This window comes from Cryptomeria japonica, chromosome 1, assembly GCF_030272615.1.
Source record: "Cryptomeria japonica chromosome 1, Sugi_1.0, whole genome shotgun sequence".
Lineage (NCBI taxonomy): Eukaryota > Viridiplantae > Streptophyta > Pinopsida > Cupressales > Cupressaceae > Cryptomeria > Cryptomeria japonica.
The window spans coordinates 25,359,772-25,381,992 of NC_081405.1; the positions used below are offsets into that span (position 1 = coordinate 25,359,772).

The following is a 22,221-nucleotide window of genomic DNA, read 5'->3' on the forward strand; positions in this document are numbered from 1 at the left end:
TGCTTGTATCAACTTTCAACAAATCAAGGCCCAATGATGAAAACAAAGGAAACACTAACACTTTGATCACAACAGATGGAAACATTTGGGAATGAGAATGCATTAGCATCATTAGTATCATTTCGTTATCATTATCATTTTAATCTTGCATTAGGTTGCATATCATTTTTAATCCGGCATTAGTATCATTTCATCATCATTATCATATTAATCTGGCATTAGGTGGCACATCATTATCATGCTAATATTGCATATAGGTGCATTCACATTATCATTTTAAAATTGCATTTGATTGCATTATCATTTTCACATCACATCATACACATCTCATTTTCAAGATACATCTCACATCATACATCTCATTTTCAAGATGCATCTCATCATCATCTAGTCACATTCATTATTGCATCCCTCACATGCATATCTATCACATCATCATGAAATCTTTCTTCACTTTCATATCTTCATCACTCATCCAACTCTCATCTATCATGTCTTATACAGTATGTATCTTTCCTGAAACTAGACATTTTGATCAAGTCTTATACGGGATATATCGTTCTTAATACCAGACGTTTTGATCATCTTTGTCTTATACAGGAGGTGTCATTCCTGAAACCAAACTTGATCTCAATCTTATTGATTCTATCAATCCATTTCATCTGATCCATTCTATCATGTCTTATACAGGATGTATCTTTCCTAAAACCAAACGTTTTGATCATGTCTTATACAGGATATATCGTTCCTGAAACCAAACGTTTTGATCATCTTTGTCTTATACAAGAGGTGTCATTCATGAAACCAGACTTAATCTCAATCTGATCAATCTTATCAATCCAATCAATCTAATCAATCTTGTCAAATCCATGCATGTCATCAACTATCCACTCTTATATCTTTCAAATACCTTTCTTCTTCTTTCGGGAGATCATTCATGCTTTTAGTGCACGAACGATCTCCTGAGGGGGCATTATCATATCTAATCTCCATATCAATTTCATATAAGTCTCATATCGATACCAATTTCATATCAAATTTTCATATCAAATCAATTCTTCATATCTGGGGTATCATATCGAATCTTGACATCAATTTCATATCAATCTCATATCGACACCAGCTTCATATCAAATTTTCATATCAAATCAATTCTTCATATCTGGGGCATCATATCGAATCTCGACATCAATTTCATATCAGTCTCATATCAACTTTTCATATCGAATCAATTCTTCATATCTGGGGTATCATATTGACAATTTTGACGACAACATTATCATATCGAATCTCCATATCAGTCTCATATCAGCTTCATATCGACAAAATCACATTAGCGCTTCATATCGAAATTAACTTTTCATATCTAGAGAATCATATCGACAACTTTGGCGACAACATCCTATCGAAAAAAAATTGGCGACAAATTGAGCGTTTTCTTTGAATCAACATGTGGTCACACGTTAACTCAAAGAGGGGTAAAATGTAGACACCTAAAAGTTGCACAATGAATTAAGTGAATTTAATTTATTTAATTATCCCTAATTCTTCCAACTAATTAAATTAAGATTTAATTAATATCCCTATTCTTCTAATTAGCCTATTAATCAAATTAAAGATTTGATTAAATCCATTTCCTCTAGCCTAACCTATTAATTAAAGTAAGGTTTGATTAAGTACCCTTAGCCATTTAATTGAATAAATCTTATTTATTTAATTAAAATCCCCTTTTTCCCTTTTTGATTAAATTCACATTTAATTAAAATCCCTTTTGCATTTAAATAATCTTTCTTTTTTAGGCCTATTAATGGGCTGCTGAGGGCTAATCTTCAGAGTAAGGGCAATTCAATCCCGGAGTGGACTCCGCCTGAGAAGGGGTGGACTAAGATTAATTTTGATGGAGCGTCGAGGGGCAACCCAAGAACCTCGGGTGCTGGGGTGATTGCTCGTGATGATCGGGGTAACATTCTGGCCATTGTGGCCAAGAGATTGGTGGATGGATCGAACAATGTTGCCGAATGTCAAGCAGCATTGGAAGCAATCCTAATGGCTGGGAAATTGGGAGTCAAGAAAATTCATTTGGAAGGTGATTCTCAGGTTGTGGTGAATGGAATAGCTCGAGGGCGAATGGAAGCGTGGTTTTTAAACAAGTAGGTGCGTAGAATGCAACTTCTGCTGAATGAATTTGAAGATTTTAAGGTAACTCATGTTCTTTGGGAAGCAAACATGGAAGCTGATAAACTTTCCAAAGTGGGAGCAAATGGTTCCTTGGAAAATATGTTTAGTTTGTTTGAGGACTTTAGAGAGTGTAGTCTTCTTGAGTAAGATTTCGAGTTGATGGCTTTTTTGGAAAAGTGAACCCAAGCTGGATTTGTTTTGTCTATTCATAACCTTGGCTTTGCAGGAATTTAAGTCCCTCGTGGTGTGTGTTTTTCAATTTTGCTGCAAGTGGCCTTGAGGTGTTGGTTGATGATGGAGGCGAGTGGTGTGAGTGACTGATGATGATGTTGGGAGTTATGCGAAGCATGTGAAGCTCTCATGACATGTGATGGAGGCGGCTTTAAAGGCCCTTGTGTTTTGATTCTTGGCATTTTGTGGTGAAAGCTTGGTGTTTGGCGGAGTGATCAGGGTTTTATTCTGGGCAGTTGAGAGATAGGATGGAAGCGAATTTCTCTTTAGAATCTGATGGACAATTGCCTGCCTTGCGTGGGCCGGTCTCGAGGACCAGGCTTTCAAACATCTTCAGAGTGGATGACGATGTCTTCTGGAGGGCAGTTAGGATAATGTTGGGAGAGGAATTTCTTACTCAGGACTGGCGACCTAGAACTAATCTCGACATTTCGTCTCTTTTTACAACTTTGGCCCTGCAGGTGGGGAAGTCGATTGAGGAAGTGCAACGAATTACTTCCCTAGTTTTAAGACCCAAATGGGCAGGAGGTTTGCAGGATGTGGTGGCCCGAGTTGTCATTGGTGTGGGGCTGAAGATGGAGGAGGGCCCGAGCAGGAGGATTGGAGTGGCCGTTGGGGAGCTGCAGCCTTTTGTTGTCTGGTTGGCTTCTTGGCCGGTCGCTTCGCAGGAGGAGGACGCAAGAAATGGCTGGGCTAAGATCGTGTACTTTGTTCGCCAGTTGGGGCCGACTGAACGTGTTAAGATTTGCAGGAAGGTGACTCCCATTTGGTCTGAGGCCCCACTGGACGAGAATGGGAGGCCTTTGGTTCGGCACCAACTTCCAAAGAAATTGGCGATTGTGGTGGAGCATGGGTCGCTGTGTGGAAGCAGGCGTGGAACAATGCTAGGAGGTGGGAGTGCGGTGCAGGAGGCTGGTCCCAGTAGGGGTATTCCCAATTTCTCCGGAGAAGAAGCTTTGGGATGGTTTCATTGCTAGGTTGGGTTGGGTGGGGTTTGTTGTGTGGTTTTTTTGTATATGTAAGCGATCCCTTTTGTGGCTATGGGTCAGGGTAGGATGATATTTGGGTTCTTTTTTGTAGTAGGGGCGTGACCCCTCGGTATTGTAGATTGTCTCTCAGCTCCTTAGATTGTAATACTTTTCGATAAAAAAAAAAAAAATCTTTCTTTTTTTAAAAATCCCCCCACTTGCAAAATCCTACAAATGCAAGTTGCATCCCCTTTTTGGCTAAATTAAATCATTTTAATTTACCAAAATTACCTATTTTCCCTCACCCACTTGCAAAATCCTACATTCCCCTAATCATTCTTCTAGAAGCCCTCTAATCCTATCCTAATCATGTCCTATTCTCCTAATCAGGCCCATCCTTAAAATTGGGGGAGTCACTTCTCCAAATTTGGAAGAAAGTCTTCAAAATGCATTTAAGACTTTATCTATTTCAACAAGTTAACTCGTCGAGTCTTCCAAACATGTAAGGCTCTTACATAAACCACTAATGGTTTTCCTCTATGAGAAAGTTAGCCTCCAAAGTCTTCAAAAGGCATTTAATGCCTCTTACAAACTCACACCCCTTAGCCATGATGGTTGTCCCTTAACCATTTACCCATGTTGCACAAGAGTTTACCTCTTGGGTAATAGCATGCCTCCCTGGTTAATGACATTATCCATGATGTCACTCCTTGAGGTTATCCCTGATTGTTTGATTAGCATCTAATGCTTGTTTAGCATCTCCTCAAGCTCTCTCAAGGTGACATTTGTCAACTTGGGATTGGATTGAATCTATCCCATGGATTGATAATTTTCAATCCTACCCTTGTTGAGATTGTTCAATCTCAACCATCCATTTCTCTATTTTCCCTATAAATAGAGCCCATTCCTTCTTCAATTCATCGAGTCTTTTGTGCATCAAAATTATAGTCATTTTGCAGGTTAAGGAGCTCAATCAAGTCATCTTCAAGCATCCAAGCATTAGCATCATATAATTTTAGCTTTATTTAGCATGTTTTAGGATATCATCTAGCTTAATTGCATATCTTTTCATAGCATCTTATCTTCATCTAGCTTAAATACATCATCTTAGCTTTCAATTTGGAATATACTTTGCCTCCTAAACACCTAGCTTACATCCTTCATCTTCATCTTCATCTCTTAGCTTTCACTAGAATCCTAGTTGCATCCATTTCGATTCTAGTAGCATTTTTCATATAACTTGTTCTCTAGGTTGTCATCTTGAGGATCAAGTGCTCTTCCAAGCGAGGGCCACCTTGAATCTTAGAGATCTTTAGAGATAGAGGACAATGAGGAGATTTTAGAGTTTTTAATCTATTCACGTGTTTTGATTTTTAACATCTAATGCAATGCTTCATTGGTGTGTTTGAAGTATTTTCCCTCTTTCAGGTTGAAGACGACATTTCCAACATACAAATATTATAATTGAAATAGGAACAAAATAATAAAAGGTATTGAATTTTTAATTTGATGGTGAAATTATAATCATAGATGTTATTAATTGACTTGTTATTATATAAGATATTGTTGTTGCAATTTAAAATGGTCGAATAGTTTAGATTGAGAAGGCTCCATAGTCAAGAGTAACTTTCAATAATTTTGTAGATCTTGTTCAAGTTGTTTGTTATAGGCGTTTCATAGGTTGTTAGGGATATGGTCCAAGCTACTATATTAGCTGTATAGGTTCTTGCAGATGTTTAATAGGTTGTTAAAAGTATTTCCAATATGTTGCAAGTCTTAAGTTTGTGTCATGGTATAAGGTCTCTTGAGAAGTGCTTTGTGACCTTGTGTATCATTAAGGAGATGATATTTTATTAAAATCAATATTAGAGTGATTCTTATTGCTTCCATAAATGTGGTGAGTGTTGGAAAGAATATGCAATGGGTGTATGAGTGGTAAAATGTTTATGTAAATGTATTGGCAGTGGTCTAGAACATCATAATAAGATTTGTGGACACAAATTGTGTAGGATGAAAATGGAATCAAGTAAACTAAGACCTAATCCCATTCTCATGCACACATTGGAATACAAAAGAGCCTAAGGAGATTATTCACTTTGGCCACTTCTAGCAAGAGAGAGAGAGAGAGATTCAAGGAATACCTTTAGGGTTTCTATTCATTTGTTGCTATGAAGAGGAGATGTAATGAAATGATCAACTATGCTAGAGAGATAAGCAAGAATGCAGATGTAAACTAAATTACTAGAAATTACAAATCTGAAACTGAGACATTGAGTACTAAGCACAAAAAAGAATTCAGATGTGCACCTGTCACCAGAGTTTGAGGTTGACTGAGGAGGACCAAGGCGCCACACCCTAGTCTCTGATACTGCACAAAGTTTTCCTTTTGGAAGTTAGGTCCTGAAACTCTTTATTGTTGAACTGCCACAAAAGTTGCAAAACATAGGGGATCGGGGTGCCATGCCTTGGTCCTAGACCAGGGCGTCATGCCTTGGTCTCAGAAAACTGATATCTTCTTCTGATACTAATTTTGTATCTATTTGTTTCGTCGGTCTTGAAGATCATGCATCTGTCGGATCTCTGTACTTGCACCTGTAACTTGGAAAATGTTGTCTAGGTGGCCATATAGAGTTTTGCCTTAGTCGAACCCCTTTTTTCGGTGATATCCACCTCCACAAAATAGCTGGTAATGTACTGAAAATGTGTGCGTAAGAATATTCTGTATGTGCGAGATCTTAAATGAACAAGAAAGTAAATCTAGAGTTCTACCCTACGATTTGGAGAGTAAACCCTAAATGAATGTAAATGCTTCGAATCACAAATGCAATAATGGATCTAAAGAATGAAGGTAAATCTGAAAATTATTGTTATGAAGATTCTTACAAAGATATGAAAATAAAACGAAATCATACCAAACCCTATGGGAGAGGTACAAGCCAATCAATAGTCCATGATCTCATATTATTCTTCAACATCTTCAAAGATCCAATTGATGATGAAAATGGTTGATGTAGATTTGATAAATGCTTGTTTTTTTATTGAGGACTTCACTTAAGCCTGCACTTTCACTTCGTAAGAGGCTCCTTCAAAATTGCTAGATGGATCCTTCAAAATGAGGAAAGAAAAGGCTATATGTATGAAACCCTAACTCTATTTTTTTTTTTAATCATAGACTGAGCTAGAATCAATATAATTTAACAATCCTTTGGATTTAAACATAAAAATATCACCAAAACATGATCTTGAAATTCGGGGAGAAAAAGTAGGGACCAAGAGGCATCACATCGATCGGACCAACTTTTTCCCAAATTTTTAGGGAAGCAAGGTATCGTGATTCTAAAGTCAATTCCAAAAGGATGAGATGATTCAAGGTGTTTAGATATGTGAAATCGGGCCTTGAAGGTCGAAATAGGACATAATTAGGGCTTTTGATGAATTAATTAATTGAAAGATTAAAATAAAAAGGGGTGCACTTAGGGTTAAGGATCCAATTTTATGATGTGTGAAGTGATGAAAGAATACTTTAGATTTATTAAAATTAATTAATTAAATGCTTAAAGAGAATTTAAAATACAAGATGCAAATGCACTAAGGTGGGTACTAACCTAAGCGTGGAATTGTACCACCCAATTAAGGGTGTACAATTTATGATGCTACACAAATAAACACGTTCTAACTTGTTGTAAGGTAGCTCTAACATTTTATAATATGTTGGAAGGTCCTTTTGCGGTAAAGGAATGTAAAGTAGGTGGTTGTGTCCCTTTGAGGTGATCCTTTGACTTTGTTATGGGTGATGTTTGTTGTTTTTCCTATGTTAGGCAACATTAAGGTAGATTTTATTGTATTTTGGTAGATTGTTCACCTTACCATGTAATCATGGTGTTTCATGTCTATTTAGCAAGCATCTTTCTCCTTGTTCTCTCTATTGGTAATCATTGGAATTGGGATGAACAATTGGACAATTACAAAAGGTCAACTATTATCATCCTAGAACAATTGATCCATCTTTTGTTGTTGTGTGGCTAGGGAAGAATTAAAGCAATCAAGTTTACTACCCTTCCAATTTTCTCCAAATGAAATAATGTATCATGTAAATTATGTATTGTGTTTGTGTCATATTTTGTTGGTTGTTTTATTAATTTCCCTCGTATTATTCACATAACAAAAATTATTCTAAGTGTGAGAGAAGCCATTACGGTAGCTTGTTGAGAGTGTAGAGTTAGTGCTAACATAGGAATCCATTATAATGCATCGCCAGGTTCAACAATCCATTGATTTATGCATCAAGTGATATCAAATTCCAAGAGGTTTGACATACAGCTATACAAATATTCATCCTGGGTGGAGAGAATTTGAGAGAGGTTTCGAGGAGAGCTCTATAAATCAAAGGTTGTTCATGCTCTCATGGCTTGCAGAGGTGGCCTCTCCTTATACTATCTTTCCTCCCTTAGTGTGCATGCTCATTTCTTGTCTCATTCAAGTGTCATTAGTTTTGTATTCTTGTTTGCTTTTTGTCTTTTTTTGTCCTTATTTTGTCTAGTTTTTTGAGTTGTATGTGTGTGAGGGATACACTATGGTAAGTGATAGATATATCACATAAATTTTATGCCCACCTATGAGATTGTATGGGCAACCAAACCCTAATTGGTGGGAAGAGGGATAAGAGTATAAAAAATGATGCATGATGCAAAGATAATGAAGAAGTGTAGAAAGGGAAGACATTTAAGGAAGCCCTTCGAGCAGAGGATCTAGAAGAAACCCTAAAAGACGTAGAGTTCATGGTGGGATTCAGAAGAGACGGTACATGGTCCAATGGAGCCCAAGAAAGAGATGATGACATCCAAGCTAAAAGAGGTAAGAATTCACTCCTTTCCAGGGTGTTGAGAGTTAACCCTAACGAGGAAATGAGGAATGCAATAAAAAAAGAAGAGAATAGGCTAAAAAATGTAGCCATTTTTTTATACTTGCTTGGATATTAACACTCTTCCAGCCATAGAGTTTTTTGGTAGCTGGTTAAATACAATGTGAGGGAAGAAATTGGGGATTTATATTGCATTTTAAATAATGATACAAAATAGATTATTTGTTATTAAAAAAAAAACATAGAATGTAGGAAAGAATCTTAGAAAGGAAGTATTGTAATGTGGGTAAATCTTTATTTAAGGCCATTCCATGGTCATCAAATGTATCTCAGAAGGAAATTATCTTTTGTTCTACCCCCAAGTGGATTAATGTAAAAAATGTTCTCGAAATGATGTGGAAATTTCTTCCCCAATTTCTTAAGCCCATTGGCAAAACACTGCAAGTGGAGGAAACTAGATCCACTTTTCCTCATATCAATGTCAGAATCTAATATCCTTTGATGAGGGTCTATAAACCAAAGATGAGCCAAAAACTAATATTGTGGCTAAGTAATAAGTAGGATTTGGTGTCGCTATCTACCTCAGAAGCATAATATATTGTAACAACTTTATGTTGCACTCAAGAATTATGGATGAAGTAGAATTTGAAGGAGAGGAAGATAGAATTGGGTAAGCCTATTTCCATTTTTTATGATAATACAAGTGTTATTAATATAATATAGTGATGTATTTGAGGAAAAAACACATTGCAATCAAAGTATCATTTTCTAAGAGAAAAAGTTGCAAACAAGGAGGTGAAATTAGAATATGTTGAGACTAAGGAACAAATTGCAAATATCTTCACAAAACCTCTTCCTAAGGATACTTTTGAGTATCTTTAGAAGAAGTTGGGATCAAGAAGGCTTGGTGGTCTTACGAGATGCTTTAGAAGTGTGCAAGCTGAAAATACAGATGTGTTTTAAAAGGATAATTGGTGTATGGACTTAGAAGGAGTCTTTACAAAAGTTAAGTAATGGAGAAATGGATAGTTGAACTTTTCCATTGATATCAAAGAGGGATAATGGACTCAAAATGCTAAACTTATTGAAGAAGAATGGAACTTAAGTTATCTTAGATAGGGGGAGAGTCGAAGACCTAGGTCTTGGCATATTAGATTATTAAATTTATGTTAATGTGCCAACATCATTTTGTTTTTTTCCATCAATGACAAATGGGGAGATTGTTGGACATATGTTGTCCTTGATGTCAAAAGGATGTTATCTCTAAGGGAGATTGTTGGACAAATGTTATCAATTGTTTACCAGTATGCTGCTTACTTTTGTGGCATCTAAAAAAGTTGAGGAAATTGTATCACTGTCTTGTCATGTCAAGAGAATTTTGAATTGCAACAGTACCATCGATTTATATGACTATGGAATTATTTGGGATATGTTTGTAATATCTTGTTGAATGTACTCATGTTGATGTAAGTATTTCAAAAAAAATCTTCGGAGTAATTGAGGTAGGTTACTCTGATAGCGAGCTTGGTCTGGTAACCATTATATTTTGCATTTGCTTGTGACCAAGAGTTTTTTCCTACAGTTTGAATGGACAGTATGAATACACATGTTTTTGGAATTATGACGTAAGCAGAACATAATTTTTATTTTGTCAATTTGGTTCTTGTGTTTCTTGTTGACCTAGCTCATGTTCTAGAATGATGCGGTAGTAGTTTGATGTTTGGGGTGTTGAAAATTAAGGGTGGATGCTCCTCAAGACCAAAGAGATCCTCAGTAGGATCCACATGATATGTTCTCTTGTGTGGAACTATGTGAGAACTTATTGGACCAGACCAATTACACGTTTGATGAAGCTATCTTGCAGATGAGGTGTAGCGTGTGCCCATCGAAGATTATGCATAGACAACTTTTGGGACCATATTAAATTACCTTGTGGAGTGCATGGTGTATTCCTTTGTTTTGTGAAGCATGTGGGTTATTTGGGCATAGCCTATTACATGTTCGGTGAAGAAGATTTTATGTGGTTGACCTAAAAATGATTAATTATGTATTAGAAAAACTTGTGATTGTAATTATAGTTATGACACATAAATATATAAGTGTCTTAGATTCATTTATGTGTGATTCTTAATGTCACATATGTATTTTTGGAGACACAAGTTCATGTCTTGTGAATAGGAGAATGAGATTTAATGTCGTTTCCCAATTCATGTGCATCATTATTAGATGATCAAATATTGTGAAAGAGAGTGTTTGAAAGTTGATCAAACTAGATGCAAATTGTATGTTGATGATTGAAGGTCCTAAAATTCTTATCATTCATATTGTTGAGATTGAGGTCTTAGTTACTGAGTGGTTACTCAAACATAGGCATATGAGATTAATGTTTCTAGTGGGTTGATGCTCACAATTACATTAAGGAGATTGGCATCTTTGGAAGGTTGGTGCCTACTTAACCATTTTAAATGATTCATTATTTTGTGAGGCTAGATTTGGGTAGTAGATCCAAGCAGTTATTCTCACTGTGTTTTTTCCCATCCTTGGTTTCTACATACGTCTAGTGTTCATTGTGTGAATGTGTGTTGGCTTATATGTTTTAATTGTTGCATCATTCAGGAATTTAGGTTAAGAAGTTTTGGTGATTTTTGTTTATTGATCAAAGAAAGTTATTCACGATAATTAATATTTAATAGAGAGTGAAAAATTGGATATACTGATTCATCCCCTCTTAGTATAATGTGTTCCCTTTATGTAAATTAGGTGTTCGCATGTGTGAATGTGTTCATTATTTAATTAACTGCTAGCATATATGCTTCTAATGATAAATCTATATATTATGATTTTAGAAGTCATCAATGATAATGTTTAATCAAGTTGAAATTTTCATATACTGATTCACCCCCCTCTCAGTATATTGGTGTGTCCTTTAATTAGTTGAATGAGTAAGTGACAAACCATGCTCTCTTTATCCACTACAAAAGTAGAGTACACGTGGCAAAAAAACATTCTTGTAAAGAATCCATTTGGCTTAAGATATTGTATTTTAATGTTGAGCTAGAGGTAGGAGCCATTATGATTCAGTATCATAGTTAGAAAGCCATATGTTTTCCAAAAAAAATTGACCTTTCATGAAAGGATAAAGCATATTGATGTCCAATACTATTTTCTTGAGACGTGATAGAGAATGGGGAATGCTACAAGGAATAAATTACTCTTTGCACAATATTGTAAATGCATTGATGAAGCCAACGACCACAAAAAAATTAAGGTGGTGCTATGAGTCTATGGCCCTCTTGTCCCCTAACAATTTGATCACAATATTGATATTGATACTCCCTTTTGTTTTGCATGGTGTTTGAAAAGTAGGAGAATGTTAGGAAAGGTACCTCAACACTACTTCCAATGTTAAAATTATAAAGCGTGATTTTTTTTGAGTTATAAAATAAAACTCAATTTCTAGGCTATAGAGTTAGTTTTTAGCTAAAAATAAATATTTTAAGTTGTTTGACACTACTTCTAGGGGTTCTTATTTTTTAGGTCTCTTTTAATTCTACAATTTAAAAAAAGGCCCAATCGACTTCTCAAATCAAAAGTTATGACCTTTAAAAGTTGGGCCTTTTGCATGTAGGAAATGAAAAAATGTGTTTGACATGAAAAAGAGCTAAAGGATAAAAGTAAAAAGCCGCATCACACTTTTATAAAAGAAATGGTCAATGCTGATTCAACTTTTTAAATTAAATCAATAGAAAGTGAAATATATGTTTTAAATTTTGAAATGATGTAAACTAATAAAATTTATATTCTTTTGTCTATTTTATATTTGTAATTTTAACGAAAATTTAAAAATTTATTTGAATGTAGTTTTTTATAAAGTAAACACTATAATTTAGTTCTTGATAAAATGTTGAAATTGAAGTTACACAAGCTATCACACTTTATTTAGTAAATTTTACCTTTTTTTCTTCAATTTTTTTTGTGTATATTGATAACTTCAAACTTTAGTGCATGGATATATTTTTTACTATTTTTTATAAATATATATTTTTCAATAAATTTGAAAAGTTGTGTGCTGAAATATAACTCTTTCCAATTGCCACCACCTTTTTTCTTAATTATTTATCCAAATTAGAAAAAAAAATATCATCTTGATATAGATTCTTTTCTCTACTGCATCATATTTTTTTCAAAAATTTTAAATAAATTTTAGTATTTTTTCTTGAAAAGATAATCAACCTTATATTTAGTGCTAATGACCTACTTTCAATAAAAATAAAATATAAAATATAAAAAACTAATTAAAATATTAAAAGATATATATTTTGAAAAATTCACTTATAGATCTATAAAATGGTATTTTACATTTCAATTTTTTTTTTTATAAGAGTAGGAGTTGTTGAAATATCGAGGATTTTTTTTGGTAATTAGACCCAAAGTGGTATAAAATATACATTTAGTAGACATTTCCAATTAAAAAAGTTGTGGCCCATATATAACTTAGCTATAATGAATCTATCTAGACCATATGTTTGACTAAAATTAATTTTTAGTTAGAATTACTTAAATTCACTTGTGCTAATAAGTTGGCTTGCAATGTGACACAATTTTGTGCTTTTACCCTAAAATGAGAGATAAATCTTTTGATAAGTTTATGATGTCTTCTATGGCACATCATAAGGCATCTTTCGCAGAGATAATGGAATCGAAATGGAACACTCAATTTGGCAAGTGGATTAATGAGGTTATGATAGGTTGAAGGAATATGCTATTTTCAGTTTGTAAATTCAACTTGAGATTTGGGTGTTGAGTTTTTAAGCTATGAATTTGGGTGCCAATTTTTGGGTGGTTTTATCTTATAGTTTTATATGTGTCACTTGATGGTTTGATGTATTATATACCTCATATATTAGGTGCTTGAGATGAAGGTTGTGTGAAATATTGGTAGATTATTGTTAAGTTTTTAGAATTCCTTTAGATCTTTAATTGGTGATACTTTTTATTTGGATTGTGGAGTTTTTAGATCTCAAAAAGGTTTTCTCCATGTACACTTGTGCTATAATATATTATTTATTTTATGTTCATACATTTTTCTTCTTAGATGTAATTATTAAAAGATTTTGCACAAAACTTTCTTTAGAATTTAACTTTAAGAGACTTTTTTGCAAACCTTTCTTCCTTTGATGAAATACTAAAAACTAAACCATGATGTATTATGATTCAATCTCATTCATGCAACCTTAGTCTAGACACGTGTGACTTTGATCTTGTTTTCGTAGTTCTAGACTTGCTTAGTGACCTTGGTCTTTGTAGTTTTGCTTTTTAGAATCTTGTTTTACTTTGATATATAAAAATAGTGGTTCTTAGAAGAAATATTAGAAATTATTGTGTTAAGGAAGGGAATTCAATTAGTTTCCTACCATTTTAGTCAATCTCTTAATCATTTCAATAATTTAGAACAACTTAGAAGGGACACCAAGCATAAATACAAATTCTTATGTTTATTGTTTATGATTTGTAGATGTTGATGCAATAGTCTTGTAATGTTATATTAATCAAGTGATGTTGCGATGATGGATATGTGTGGATATCTAAAATAAATTAGGGTTTTTTTTATATGACATTGTAGCATGAACATTAGAATATTTTTACACTCAAGTTAATGGACAACAACTTGTTGGAGGTGATTTGACTTGGGCCTAGGATTAAATTTGAATTCACAAATTTGGTTTTGTGTGTAGCCTTGAACTAATCTTAAGTTTGTAACTAGAGTCTTCAACCAGGAAAACAACATATTGGAAAGTTGGGCTTGAATTATTGTATAGTTTGAATGTCAACTCTTGTATATAAGTATACCACTTAGACACTAGACTATTACACTTGGAACAAACAATCATCTAAAAAATAAAAAATAATTTTAAAAATACTATAAATACACTTTTCATCCTTATATTTATTTTTAAATAACTCATAATTATTTAAATATACTAATTATGCACTCCATTAAATTGTCATATTTAAGTGCTACTTAAATTATAGATAGAATACCATCTTTGAAATTTAAACAAAAAAAAATCGTGATTTTATTTTTTCACTCTACTACATCACACTTTTAACAATTAAATAATCAATAAAAAAATTATTTTTCATTCTTATAAAAAACCATAATTATTTTTCATTCTTATAAAAAACCATAATATTTATCCTTCTTTTATTAATCAAAATGAACATTCCTCTATACATACCCTACCTCCTACCCAATTTCAACTTATGACCTCTCTTTCAATAGTACAAGTTCTCAATCATTAGAGCAGGACAAACATACATTCTCCTCTTGCTAAGCAAAAGAGATTACAAGAGCTTCTTGATCTAATAATAAAAAATCAGATTAATTGATGATGAATGAATTACTATTGTCTCATTATCTAAAGAAGTTACATACATCCAAAGACTTCTCAAAATGAATAACTTGCATTATTAGAAATAAAATAAAAAACTAAAATAGATTTTACTATGTAATCATGCTACATAAACTAAAAGACTAAATGTATAAAATTATGCAATAATATTCCAACAACTACATCATTGCCATCTTACAATAGAGAGTTAATCTTCATCTAAACAAACAACACCAGGAAGGGGTTTGCCTTCCAAAAGCTCCAAGGTGGCACCACCACCTGTGGAAATGTGTGTCATGTTATCAGCCACACCCATCTTCTCCACGGCAGCAACAGAGTCACCTCCACCAATGATGGTGGTCACACCCTTTCCACTCAACTCTGCAACCTTCTTTGCAATTCCCTGCATTAAAAATTCAATGTAAAATCAATCTCCACAGTTATAATTCTAAACGAGGCAGTATGATATCAACACATGAAGGAAAACACAAACCTCTGTTCCAAGAGCAAATTTTTCAAATTCAAAAACTCCCATGGGACCGTTCCAAATGATAGTTTTAGCTGTGTCCAAAGCCCGACTGAATGTTTTGATGGTGAGAGGTCCAATGTCAAGACCTAGCCATCCTTCTGGAATGGCCGATGAGGGAACAATCTGAATGCCAGGTATCAGTTAGCATTTTGTAAGACATTTTATGAGGATAGCTCTAATTTCACAAAATGCATATCACAAACCTTACTGTCTGCATCTGCAGCAAACTTGTCAGCTACAACAATGTCCCTTGGCAGCAAAAGAGAAACACCTTTCAATTTGGCCTTAGCAATCAATGATGTGGCAAGATCAAGTTTGTCCTCCTCTACAATTGAAGCTCCAACAGAAAGCCCTTGGGCCTTGTAGAATGTAAAAATCATTCCACCCCCAAGAAGTAGGACATCAATCTTCTCAAGCAGGGACTCAATAACAGCGATTTTAGAGGAGACCTTAGACCCTCCCACAATTGCAGCAAAAGGTTTCTTAGGAGCAGAAATTGCACCTACTAGATAGTTAAGTTCCTGCCTAACACAGCACTTCAGTTTACCTTCCAAGCTTGGGCATGGGTTTAAAAGAAAAAAGTAACAAATTGGAACAATACAAGGTATTAAAGGTAAAAGAGTTTCCACAGTCAGGGGTTTATAAATTAGGTTGATATGGGTCAGGTTCAAACAACACATTTTGGGTATAGGATTAAAAGCAAAAAGTAACAAATTGGAACAATACAAAGTATTAAAGGTAAAAGAGTTTCCTTGTTTCCACAGTCAGGGGTTTATAAATTAGGTTGATATGGGTCAGGTTTAAACGACACATTTTAAGTTTTGACTTGTTTAGGTGGTTCATTGGAAATCAAACTAATATGTAGATTCTATTGGAGAAGCTAGTGTGATTTCAGATGAACCACCTAAACAAATCAAAGCTTAGACTATGTTGTTTAAACCAAACTATTAGGTCAGCCTTAAACCACACACACTAAGCAACAAATTAAGCCTAGAGGATGTTAGTCAACTTTGAGTGTTTAACACTTTCAAGTCTAGAAGTGTATTCTTAGTGTGACAACATACATTAAGCAACATATTAAGCCTAAAAAATATCAATCAACTCTGAGTTTTAACACTTTTAAGTCTAAAAATATAAGCTTAGTGTGTGTGATTTAAGCTGTTCCAAACTATTGACATGCGAAAAAGCACAATGAAACATCTACTATGAAAGATGATGCTGGAGCTGCTGCAGAGGCTGATGAATGGATGATAGGCTGAAATTTCTGTCAGATGAATGAAGTACTTTGATAAGCCTCCATAGTTTTAACTTCTAAGTTCTTCTACTTAAAATGTTTTCCGTGTTAATTTTTAGGACTGTCTAAGTGGTGTTTTGTTCTTGTTTCTTGAACTCTTACGACTCTGATAACAATTTGATCATTTCTATATGATGTAAGTGTTGGGTATATGAAGCCCAACAGTCACATGGCTGTTTGTCTTCCCCAAAAGACACTTCATTTCATAGTTGATATGTTTATATAAATGGCTGTCTTTGAGAAAGAATGAGATTTTTCTGAAGAGACCGTATTTCAGCAAGAGGAAAGTGATGGGAAGCTCCTAACTAAGGACTCTTTCCTCACAAAAATGTATGCCTTGTTGATAGGAAAGTCTTTCTTTGGTGGAAAGAATCCACAAGAGGATTCAGGGTGCCTGGAGATTGAATATCCCAGGAGTGCAGGGATTATAGAGCTCACGGAGGCGGGAGAGAGCCTCTGGCTCAAGGCTGCGCAAGATCTAGAAGACTTCGGAAAGGCTGAGGATAAGGTCTTTGAGGAAAATGAATTTCAAAAAGAACAAAAGAGTGATGATTTATTGCTCCAGATTGCAGAAATAGAGGCGGAGTGGAATGCATTGATTGCAGGTACTGCACAAGTTTCTGCCCAAAATACAACAAATTCATTCAGTGAGGCAACCGTGAGAATTGGGAGTGATGTTTGTAGGCTATTCACACCTGTACAAGAGTTTTATATTTGGGTATTAAAATCTGATAATGGTGATCTTCTAGATATTCTATTACGGGGGAGCACAAAAGCAAGTGACTTTGACGGAGGAGTGTATTATGCATCTATTGATAGTAGTGTTCCTGATTATGGATTGCCGGATGAAGTAGTTAGAGAATATGTTTTTAACTCTTATCTGACTTGGAGAAGATTAATTCGCATTGTTCATGAACAGAGTTTGGCGATATTAAAATCTTCTCAAGAGTTGGTTGTAGTATGAGCCTTGGAATGGAGATGCAGGGAATGTTACAGGCTGTGTCGGTTGGACTTCACGGGGGAGATTGTTGGGTATATGAAGCCCAACAGTCACATGGCTGTTTGTCTTCCCCATAAGACACTTCATTTCATATTTGATATGTTTATATGATGTACTGTGTAATTGGATATTGGTTAATAAGAATTCTCCCTGCGTTTCTGGTGGACGTAGCCACTTAGTGGCGAACCACATTAATCTAGTGTCTTGAGTTCTTTGTTGTGTCTATTATTCTTTCTGCTGTTTTCTGTTCATTATTATGTGTTTTCTTTGCTCGTTTTTAAACTAATAGTAAGAGACCTGAGAACCTGGTTTCCCTCCTCAATCTATCAACAATGAAACATCTACTATCTACTTTATCTCAATCATGAAAAATGCAATGCTAAAGGAGAGATTTAGGATACCCATTATGTTTGTCTATATCTCCTAGTTGCAGAACAATGGCATGGAATTCGGTCAACTTAGTGAAAACAGGTAGTACAAGAAATATCTTACTTTTTGCATGAGAAAACCAGCAACAGATGGTTTGAGGTATTTAGTGACACCCACTGTGGACGCATGTGCTCTATGAGCTGTTCCAAAAGCATCATTTACATAGAGATCTGCAAGAGATGCCAGCTGCTTTGCAAATGGAGGAGCATTTGCCTCCTCCTCCTTTCTAAATCGAACATTCTCAAGAAGCAATACTCCTCCTTCAGGAAGAGATTCCACCAGCTTTTCAACTTCAGGACCAACACAGTCATTGGCCTTCAGTACCTGAGCAAGCAAGAAGTTTGCCCTTTTCAGATTTGAGTTCTGTTCTTACAAACAGAGCAGGATATTGCAAATTAATTTAATAACATCTATACCTCATGATTAAGCAATTCTGATAACCTTCCCACAAGAGGGGTCAAGCTGTATTTTAGAGTAATACCCTTAGGCCGACCCTGCACAGCAGAAAAGTTAAGACTGAAAATAAATTGAGAAAAAACTTGAAACCCATTCAATTAAATCAATAGAAGATTGGGCAGTTAAAATGATTTTGGTTAAAACAGTACATAATTGTGCTTAATTTTTGGTAAAAATTGAGTAAGATTATTTTTTTGATGTTTCGGATCAAACTACATGATCATCATTAAATAAATTGAGAAAAAACCTGAAACCCATTCAATTAAATTAATAGGAGATTGGACAGTTAAAATGATTTTGGCTAAAACAGTACATAATTGTGCTTAATTTGTGATAAAAGTTGAATGAATTTATTTTCTTAATGTTTCGGATAAAAATACATGAACCACCATGTAAACTGAAACACCAATGAAATAAACTCACCATGAGTTAAATACAATGAAATAAACTTACCATGAGTTAAATGCAATTGCGTTATGAACTCAAAAATCATATGTTTGTTAAATACAATTACGTTATGAACTCAAAAATTATATGTTTATAATAAAACAGTACGTTTTAAGTTTTAATTTGTTACAGTAATTCATTTGAAATCATATAAATAGGTGGGTCTTTTGAAAGAACTAGTGTAATTCAAGTTGATCCACTTAAACAAATTGACAGTTAGAATGTGCTGTTTAACCATACTGAAAGAATTTGAATACATACTTTGTCAGGTCAGCAAGCAAGAGTATTTACAGCTGAAAGCAGATTGATTTTTAGAAGCTTTTGGGGAAGAGATTTACCAGATGAGAACAGAGTATAATCTTAGCACCATGAACCATTAAGTATTTGATGGTGGGAATGGCAGCTCTTATGCGTGTATCATCTGTAATGTTTCTAGATGAATCCAGTGGAACATTGAGATCAACACGAACCAAAACGCGCCTCCCCTTCAAATCCTTCTCACCAAGTTCACCCACACTCTTCTTTCTGATCGCCATAATCGCTGCAAGTGCTTTGCTCTGCATGCCCACAAGTTGAGGTGATTTATAAGGCTTACAATTGGCATGGGAAAATATCGAGGTTGGCTTCGTAAAATATGGCGGAGGTACAGATCTTAAAGCAGCTTTGTCGATGAGTGCCTTAGTGGCTTCCGCCATTGATGGTTTCTGTGAGGTTTCCTATGTAAAACTATGCTAAGGTGGCTCCAGTGGAGTATTATCCCAAGGTTTAAACAGCTAACGTCAAGGGTCATAATTTGATTGTGGGTTTGGCATTGCAGGAGATTCTATTTTGTCAACACATCTTAAATTATCAGAACAGATAAAAAATTATAAGCAGGAGATTTTCTAGTTTATCAATCTTTTAACAATCTATATAGTAAATTATTATAGCAAATAATTTTTATTTTTTAAAAACAATATATTTTAAGTTTTGACTTGTTTAAATGATTTATTTTAAATCATAGTAATAGATGAGTTTATTATAGAAACTACTTCAATTTCAAATGAGCTATCTAAACATGTAAAAGCTTACAATGTAATATTTAAACTTACTCATAAAAAATGATGTTCAAACAAGAAGCCAACCTCATGAAAATCACACATTTGAAATTCATAATGCACATCTTTGGAGAGCTTTAAAATAGTCTATTTTTTACTCCACTTTATATTGTTTTTTCTTTCCCTAAGGCAAAATGTTACAAATATGGGAGAAAGAGCATTACCATGTGTAATGTCACATCCTTTGTGGTTAGGGGCTATTTTAGATGAAATAAACTCATCTTACAAATATATCGAATATTAATGAATGAATAAATTGTCTAAATATAAATAAATAATATATATATGGTTTATTAGAATATGTTATAATGGATATGAAAGATGAAAAAAAGAAGAGAAGATATACTTAGTTAATTTATATGTATCTTGTTGTCTTTGAAATTGTTTGATCTATTTGAGTTATGTGGACAAGGTATTAGATCTAAAACCACAAAGATGTGTAGATTGTTGTGGTCTAAATAGACTTTAGGGTTTTTATGATTACTGACAAAATCACATTCATAATTCTATTTGACCTTTGCAATTGCATCTTATAGGCATGATCCCATCCTTTATACTCACCAACCTAAAAAAAATATTCACTTGTGCATGATATATGTATGAATTCACACAATGTAAAATTGATTATTACCTTTGAGAGGACTCTACTATGCAATGATTGTACTTTGAAAGTTTCCTTATGTGATATAGGAGCATTAGGGTCCATGGGAAATCTTGCATCACCCAAAAACATAATCAAAGTTGGCCAAGAGAATTTTTATTAAAGTGTGATTTTTCAAAGAAATGGAAAGATTGGAAAAGTCAAAGAGATCAATAGACTTTTCTAATCATTGTTCCAACTAACTTTAGAAGGAATATAAAACTTGGTTTCATCTTTGGTAGTAGCCTATTTCTTCTTTGGCTAAATCTTCACTTTGATAGAACCTTGTGTAATCTTTGGTAATAAAGCAACTATAGTAGCATTTGGGTTGACTTCAGTAGTAAGGAAACAATTGACAATTGACAACTTGATGATTCATGACAATGTTGACTCTAGTGGACACCTAACATTGAATTTTGTCTAGATCAATTCATTATACATCTCCAATTTATCAATATGGGTCTTTTGATATTATTGGTTGCTTGATTTCTTATTAGTGTTTTCTTAACACATGACATGCATTCAAGCGAGACATTTAGGGTCCATGAAGGAGTGTGATATTTTAGATTTTCACATTTTGGTGGTTGTCTACCTTCTTGTAAGGCCATGGATTTGATTTCCTATTCAAGTGGTGTTTTGGCTTCAACAACCATCTTTTGTTAGCTATTCTTCTTGGTCACTATAGTTCATTTTCTTTGGCCTAACAATTGTTATAATTTTATGAGTAAATATTTTCCTCTTAGTGTGGTTTGTTGTCATCCTTGCATGTCATTGAGTCCTAGCTATGAGTCCTAGCTATAAGATAATTGTTAACCTTGAAGAAAAATAGAACATTTGAGCAAGAAGAAGTGGAAATGATTGGATAATTTAATTGGCGACTCAAAAATAAAACCATTGATCTCATTGGATAAAGGCAATGAATGGGGGGAAGCAAATTAGAAGAAATAGGTGTAAGAGAGAGAGGGGAAACACGAGAGTGGGATCCAAAAGAGACCATTAAGTTATTTTCTCAAGAAAGGAAGTTAAGGTGAGGCTTACTATGTTAGATAGAGAAGCAATAGGGAAAATCCCTCACTAGGAAAGATCCTCTATTTAGGGTAATGTAATCCTTTTGTTAATTTCTATACGTGTAATGAGTTCAAGATCCTTGTTAACTTCTTGTTAGCCCAGATATAGATTTTTAGATGATCTAATGAACCTATAAAATCTTTTTATTTCACTTGGCATATGTTTTTTTTTTTGATGTGTGTGGATATTAGGTTTAGGAGGTTGTTTAATTGACTCCCGATATAGACTACATTAGATGGTATTAGAGTGACATTTTCCCCATTGGGATATGTCTTGAGAGTCTCTAGTGGATTTGTTGTAGGTTTGAGGAATTATTGTAATTACAAAAAGCTATGCGAGGGGGGCATCACTTGGTTTTAGACATTATCCTTTCAAACTTGTGTCTTGTATGGCTTTGGTAAATTTATTGCAGGTGTGATAAATTATTGCAATTATATTTATTGGTGAGAGGAAATGATATCAAATAGGGTGCATCTTATATTAGAATATATTTTAGTATTAGGTAAAATATTTAAGAGTGAACTCTCCATTGAGTTGATAATGGGTAGAGGAAGTTTTGATATTCTTCAAGATCTTTTAATGGAAGTATTGGGCATAGGGTATGTGCATCTTTTATGAAAGGAAAACTAGT

General features: G+C 34.2%; 1 protein-coding gene across 1 annotated transcript; it reads right to left on the reverse strand.

The window, feature by feature from the left end:
- Nucleotides 1-14,799: 14,799 nt before the first annotated feature.
- Nucleotides 14,800-19,500, reverse strand: LOC131038908 (phosphoglycerate kinase, cytosolic). Its single transcript, XM_057971484.2, has 6 exons — nt 19,124-19,500; nt 18,299-18,376; nt 17,946-18,206; nt 15,363-15,680; nt 15,124-15,282; nt 14,800-15,033 (listed from the first exon to the last, which is right to left on the reverse strand). Exons 1-6 carry the CDS (start codon nt 19,478-19,480, stop codon nt 14,839-14,841), a joined length of 1,368 nt encoding a protein of 455 aa, XP_057827467.2. The 5' UTR covers nt 19,481-19,500; the 3' UTR covers nt 14,800-14,838.
- Between the last annotated feature and the right edge of the window lie 2,721 nt (nt 19,501-22,221).